Source organism: Phalacrocorax carbo, chromosome 1, assembly GCF_963921805.1.
Source record: "Phalacrocorax carbo chromosome 1, bPhaCar2.1, whole genome shotgun sequence".
Lineage (NCBI taxonomy): Eukaryota > Metazoa > Chordata > Aves > Suliformes > Phalacrocoracidae > Phalacrocorax > Phalacrocorax carbo.
The window spans coordinates 54,263,799-54,270,688 of NC_087513.1; the positions used below are offsets into that span (position 1 = coordinate 54,263,799).

Genomic DNA, 6,890 nt, shown 5'->3' on the forward strand with positions numbered 1-6,890 from the left:
GGCTCTGAGCTAGATGGATCTCAGTGTGACAATATGTCTAGCATTTCCTGATAGTAGGTCATGTTGAAAATCCATCATGAATATTTGCCTGAACACTGTCCGTGAACCCCATCTACAGGAATACACAATTTTCCTCAGGCGACCAGGCCCCCTAGTTTCTACATTAACACAAATACATCAGTTGAAGCCTTTCAGTGGATGGAACCAATGAAGAAGTAGATTTCTCCATCAGCTCCCATCTCACTCAGTCAGATAATGCAGGGCTGCACCAGGATACCTAAAATAGCAACATATTGGAAAAAGCATTATGACTATTTATAGATGCTGTGACATGACAAACAGAAAAATAAACTGGCAACCTAAAGTCTTTCAAATCAACAACTCCCACTGAGCTCACAAAGTCAGTGATGAGCACAAAAATTGTAAATTACAATATTTATTTCTTTATTTAAAGACTCTGGAAAATGCAGACAGGACACAGGCATCTTTGCTTGTACAGTGTCCTGGTTTTGGCTGGGATACAGTTAATTTTTCTTCCCAGCAGCTGATGTAGTGCTGCGTCTTGGGTTTAGGATGAAATTAGTGTTGATAACACACTAATGTTTTAGTTGTTGCTGAGCAGTGCCTACACTAAGTCAAGGACTTTTCAACTTCTCATACTGCCCTGCCAGTGAGAAGGCTGAAGGTGCACAAGAAGCTGGGAGGGAACACAGCCAGGACAGTTGATCCAAACTGGCCAAAAGGATATTCCATACCACATGGCATCATGCTGGACAAAAATAAAAACTTGGGGGCAGTTGGCCGGCAGGGCATAGCCACTGCTTGGGAACTGGCTGGGCATTGGTCAGTGGGTGGTGAGCAATTGCATTATACATCACTTGTTTTGTATATTCTTTTATCATTATTATTATTTTCCCTTCCTTTTCTGTCCTATTAAATTGTCTTTATTTCAACCCACAAGTTTTACTTTTTTTCCAATTGTCTCTCCCATCGCACTGGGGGTGGGGAGTGAATGAACTGCTGTGTGGTGTTTAGCTGCCTGCCCGGTTAAACCACAACATACAGAAAAGGCAGGTCTGTTTGCATAAGCTTTTGATATCAGTTAACACTGTTTATGAAACTGAACCCTGCCTACTGCATGGAAAAGGCCAGCAGCAGGGCTGCACAGGCAGAGATTACAGACATGATTACTCTCACTGTTGGGTCAGAAGTTCTTGCCCTCTGTTCAGTGTATGTGTGCTATGAAGAAAAAAAAAAACAAAACACACTCCTGAGACATGCAGCTCTGTTCATAGCAGGTTTATTATTGGTCTTCCTAACATCTGAGATTTCACAGGAGAAATTTTGAGAAATTTCAGGATTTTGATCATTGTAGGACATTCATCTCCGGTAGCCAGAAAGGACTGTGTCCACAGTCTACACAGAAGTTCCAAAATGATCCAGGAATGCATATACGAGGCAGCATTGTGCACCTCTATTCTTCACCCACACAGGTAAAAATCTGAGACATGAATAGATTCCTTTGGATTCAGGGATGACCTTAGAAGGGCCTTTGCTCCTTTAAAAACCCTAACTCTTTGCTTTGATTTCCCTTTTGATTCCTCTTCCCCTGCACTGCAATCACTAACTGCAGCCAATAGCTTTTCCCTTGGTTTTTTTTTTTTTAAATTAAATGTTATCTGCACTTTTTACCCATCCTGACTAGCTGCTCTTGCATACAGGTGACTGAAGCATCTTGTGAGGTCCACAGCAAAGCTCTCATATGGCTCAGCAAGAAAGAAAAAGAAAGCATGTCAGAACCTCAGGTTTTCTCCTTTTACTCTTGAGATTTGTTCTCAGAAAGCAGGTGCATGTCAAACAGCTCAACTGGCCAGAACCTGGGATTTCTGTGGGAAACAGCTTTTGGAAAGCACCTGAACACTGAGGCACTTTAGCCTCAGAGGAGCACACCTCTTTTAATGGAGGTAACGAATTATACAGGCACCCACAGTAGCATGGTGTGTGAGCGTGTTCCCACTGTGGCCATCCTGCTACCTCCCCGGCAGAGCCGACAGCTAAAATGCTGGTTTGATGCCTAACAGTTAAACATTGCCAGTCTTCCTAAAACAATACCCATCCTTACTATTGTATACGAAGTTTCTGAAAGGCTACTCATTTTTTGACGTAAATCCCTATTTTCAAGAACAGCCAGGTTTTCCTCCTCCTTTAAAGATGACAGCTGCTCTGAGTGGCCCTTCAGAAACTAACACCATTTAAGAAGAGTTTTTTTAAAGTTCTGCACCTACAGTAGTTTCACTAGATGCTCACCATTCTTCAAATGCACCCTCTGATCACAAGTAATAGGCACCTGCTTTTTTCACAGCCTGCATTTTTCTAATTCAATTAGATTACCACACACATTTCAGCTTTGGCCCTTGTGTAGGCTAGTTTTAAAGAAGTGTTACATACAAGTAACAGGAAGGTCAGGAAATGATCTTGGGGTCTGCACGTCACACTGCCAGCTTAGATCAGGGCATAACATGCTCCAAAAGGTCTCACCTCAAACAGAAGGATAGCTGCAAACAGAAACCGGGATCTGACTCTAAATTACATTTCTCAGTCAGATGACAGAAGTGTTGCTCTCCTGAACACTATGACTCAATGTAAAGGATGCTTATTTTCACTGCGCTGTGTTGGTAGCAATGCCCATGTCCCTTTAGACTGCCTTTGGAGTGGCACAGATAAAAGCGGCATTTTACAGCTGCAGCAAGCCCAAGAAGATAAAAAAGTCTTTGTATGCACTTTTGTCATGTTCTCCTGCCTGCCTCAGGTGAGACTAATAGTCTGCCAGCATTTAGACGTGACTCCTGTCAGGCACCAGTCTTGCTAATTAAGTACTTTGGCTGTCTCAGCATTGAACTCGGGGAGCCTGTGGGAGATAAAAGCAAGCCACCGACAGATCACGAGAATCTGTGTGGTTGAGGACTTGGCCCGGAATGAAGGAGCAGGATTGTCAGAGGATTCTGCAGTGTTCTTCTAAAATGGTTGGTCCATAAAAGACCAAGGCATAGATGTGGAGGGAAGAGAGGAAGGTTTTCTGCCTCTGCCAAATTGTTTATTTTGAAGAGGAGACGGACATAGTGTGGGGAGGCTATCAGTGCAAGCCAGCAGCAGTGGCAGCCAGATGCTCACTCCTTCACAAACCAGACCTCATTGCGTCGCCCATAAGGCTTCATGGGGGGGTCGTAACCATTGCAGAGGTAGAAATCCGTGCGGTATGCAGCTTCACTCCCCAGAGCAGACTTCAGCTTGGCAGCATAGTTCACATAATCCTCCTCTTTGGCATAGCCACCAAACTGCCTGCAAAGAAACCAAGCACAGAGAGGTGCTGAGCAGTCCTGGCAGAGCACAGAAAGGAAGAGAGGGAGAACAATATATAGCCACAATATATTTAGTCATGCATTTTGATCCAGGTCCTGCCAACATGCACTTGTGCAGGCGCTGTTCTTTGTGAACCAGCACACGTTGTCTGTGGCAGATTAGGTCTCAACGGCTACACAGCCAGGGTAACACAGCTATTGGCAGACCCCAAACAGACCCTCCCCAAACAGACCCATATATATCAGTCAGCAGAATGGCCCTGCCCTTTGAATCAACGACATATCAGAGGAACGCCTTCCTAGAGCACAAGGTTATCTCCAAGTCCGCTCAGCCTGCGATCCTTACACCAATGCTGTCAACAACCATGTTCACTGTGGTGTGAACAACAATCTGCTGGAAGCCAGATCACGAACGGAAGCCAAACTCTAGTAAGCCCAAGAAAAAGACTGGGTGAGAACAGAGAAGCTAGCAATTACAGCCCACAATGCATTTTAAAAGGGGTGGTCTGGAATTGTTCTGTTTTATGTTGACCTCCCACCAACAGGAACTGTTTCAACATCAGCCAGCACCCCACTACCCTGCCTCAAGGTCAAGGTTTGAGCCAAAACAGCCTGATCTTACAGAAGTGGCCCACACCCGCAGCAAAGGTCAGGCAGCAGTTGCAGGCAAAGAGGAGCCAGACAGTTTAGAGTCAGCCAACATAGTTCAAGCAAGGAGGCAGGGGAATGTCCAAGGGGTTAAATACAAGGTGAAGAGCTTATTACTACTGTGATGCTAGTTTGGGCCCAGCTTGTCAGTCAACAGCCAAAGACATCCAAAGGCTATTTGAAGCAATGTAATGGCTGCTTGTTTCCATGATGGACTCTAGCATGAGTCCATCTAAGTGAGGCTTCAGCTGACACCCATAGTTCGATGCGAATCACACCAAAGGACATTCTTGATGACTAAGAACCATCTTGATCCCAGAAAGTGGGGAAAACAATAGTTTTCAGAAATAAGGAATGACTCAATACCTTCAAATTCACCCTCCCCTGCTCTACACCTCCCAAGCAAAACAAAAACGCTTTTAGGTCTAACATTTGCATTTGCTTTCCCAGTGAAAAAGATTTCCATATTCCAAATGGGTGCAGCACAAGCAATGATAAGAGATACGGTAAAACACCTGCCTTCAGCCTAGAAAGGCCCCTCCATCTCCTACCACCACATGTACCCATTGTCCAGCAAGTCACCTGGTAAAACCAACTCTGCTCTTCAGAGCACGCTAGAGACCTCAGTACTTGGGATTAGAAATTCCAGGATGCATTCCTTACGTGGAATAAATGGTCATCCCCTGTCTCTCTTCAATCTTAATGCTTTCATCGCTAGGACTAGGAGGGTTGGCTTGAAACTGGCTCGGGAGCCTCAGAGAGACCTTCACTTTCTGCTGTAAGGAGCCGTCTTCAGCAGGAAAAGCAGTGATGGAGACAGGAGCAGTCATGCCCATACCAATTCCTGAAAGAGACACACAGACATTGCTGAAGGAGTCTAGGGAACTCATAAAATTAACGGGATTCACAAAAGCTAATTTTAGTTTAGGAATTCCATGTACACTCAGTCAAGAGTAGGGTCCTCTGGGGCATGCAGACCAGCCACATTAGGCTTCTGCTTGGGCCAAACTTCTCTTTCTACTGACTACACAAGGACCTGAGAGATAAGAACCCCAGGTGACCTCTGGATGGCTTTTTATTAATGGTCCTGTTTCTGTGGTTCTCAACCATACAGCTCATGCCACTGAGATACCGTTCTTCTGACAAATCACCTCTAACACTACAGGGTCTGTAGTACCAGGGCAGGTTAATGGCACATGTAAATCTTTACCAGTATTTAAATTGTTATCAATGACACTTAGTGGTGAGCCCATAGCCAATACTGGGTGACAGGAGCTGAGAAAGATGTAATAGCAAATGTATATGCCTCAAAACCGCTCTGTGGTCTTCTCCTCCTGCTATGGATGATTACTGATGCACATACTTTAGTAAAATGAGAATTAGAAGCAATCACCTGGAAGCACCATTTACCACATACTGTTTTAACATTACAAAGTACCATTAAAAGGCAAGCTCTTCATTCATTTCCTTTCAGGAATAAAAATTGCCAGAGTATGAGATAAAATATCAAGGTCATAGAAGTTATTTCACTGCCTACAAGCGCATGTCACAGAACCGAATATCCCAGATATCCTGGATTTTACCAGCTACCGCTCACCGAGGGAGCTGTGATAGATATACATGTACCTATCCTCACACTATCCCAGTTGCAATGCAACTCATTCCTGCTTAAATAAATAATTTTTGAGATTTTACTCTGAAACAGAGGTGGGTTAGGAGTGGACTCATAGCATGAGTTAGCCGGGCACACTCTGACGTATGGCAAGTTTATTTTTCCCAGTGAGCGGCCATCCCCATCACAGACCCCCGGTGCTGGGAGCCGCAAGCCCGGCAGGTCCGCAGCGCCGTTGGCTCCATCCATCCAGCTTTCACCAAGCTTCTGCTAGCAGCATTCAACCACAAACATCGGCCAAGCCCAGCGGGGTGGGCAGCGTCTCTCACCCTTGTCGTTGGTTCCTCCGACGTACTTGAGGAGCTTGAGCACCCCTTCCTTCGAGGCTTCGTCGAAAGGCTTCCCTGACACTTCCACCGCCGCAAACCACCCGCCCTCGCATGCCCTCTCCTCGTAGCTGAGCTGCTCCTGGGGAAGGGGATGGAGAAGCTGCCAGCTGTCTGGATGGGCTGGAAGGAACGGAGGACACCAGCTCCCCCTCGCAGCGCCTTAACCAGCCCGGCTGGCACAGAACGCCCCCGGGGGAACAGATCCCGGCCGCCGGCCCCGCCACCTACCTTCTCCCCCTTGCTCAGCACTTGGGAGGGCCATGCCTCCACCGTGCTCAGCAGGGTGTTCTTGATCATGCCCAGCATGCTGCCGCTCAGCTCGGCCCCGCTCGGCTCGTCTGGCTCGGCCCGGCCCCGCTCGGCTGGGCTTAGCTCGGGCTCGGGGGGCGGGCCCGGGGGGCGCCCCGCCTCCAGCAGCGCGGCACACCGCCCCCAGGGGGCGCCCAGGGGCCGCCGGCGGCGCGGGGCGGGGGCGGGGGCGGGCGGCGGCGGGGCCCGGCCGCGGCGGGACGGGGGGCGGAAAGGCGGCAGCCCCGGGGGAGACGTAATGGAGGACGCCGAGAAGTGAAGAGTAACGAAGCGCGGGAGCGGGTGGTATTCATCGAGGGGAGGGAGGAAATCTGAAGGAAATGAAATACAAGGGAGGGGAAGTACAAAAGTGTGTGATACATAGTGTGAAGGGGCACAGCTCTCCTGAAACTGCAAAATCATAACTTTTTTTGTTTGTTTGTTTTGTTTAAATGGAACCAAGGGGGATCACAGTTGTTGTCTTTTAAGTGAATTTAAGGAAGTGCTCCATGTCTTTGTGGATGTTGTAACCTTTAAGTAACGGGTAGATCTTAGAAGCTGCTGCTGCTGTTTGCTCTCCCTCCACTGGCCTCT

At 47.4% G+C, this 6,890-nt stretch overlaps 1 protein-coding gene across 1 annotated transcript; it reads right to left on the reverse strand.

The window, feature by feature from the left end:
• Positions 1-1,284: 1,284 nt before the first annotated feature.
• HEBP1 (heme binding protein 1) lies at positions 1,285-6,385 on the reverse strand. Its single transcript, XM_064452796.1, has 4 exons — positions 6,237-6,385; positions 5,949-6,087; positions 4,671-4,851; positions 1,285-3,339 (listed from the first exon to the last, which is right to left on the reverse strand). Exons 1-4 carry the CDS (start codon positions 6,312-6,314, stop codon positions 3,168-3,170), a joined length of 570 nt encoding a protein of 189 aa, XP_064308866.1. The 5' UTR covers positions 6,315-6,385; the 3' UTR covers positions 1,285-3,167.
• Positions 6,386-6,890: the final 505 nt, after the last annotated feature.

What these genes read in the sequence shown, in the direction of transcription:
- HEBP1 (XM_064452796.1), bottom strand. Translation starts at nt 6,314, where the DNA reads ATGCTGGGCATGATCAAGAACACCCTGCTGAGCACGGTGGAGGCATGG. An exon ending in TGCTGAGCAAGGGGGAGAAG is followed by an intron (nt 6,088 to 6,236) that starts GTAGGTGGCGGG and finishes CCCCTTCCCCAG; the next exon opens with GAGCAGCTCAGCTACGAGGA. An exon ending in GGGATGACCATTTATTCCAC is followed by an intron (nt 3,340 to 4,670) that starts GTAAGGAATGCA and finishes GTTTCTTTGCAG; the next exon opens with GCAGTTTGGTGGCTATGCCA.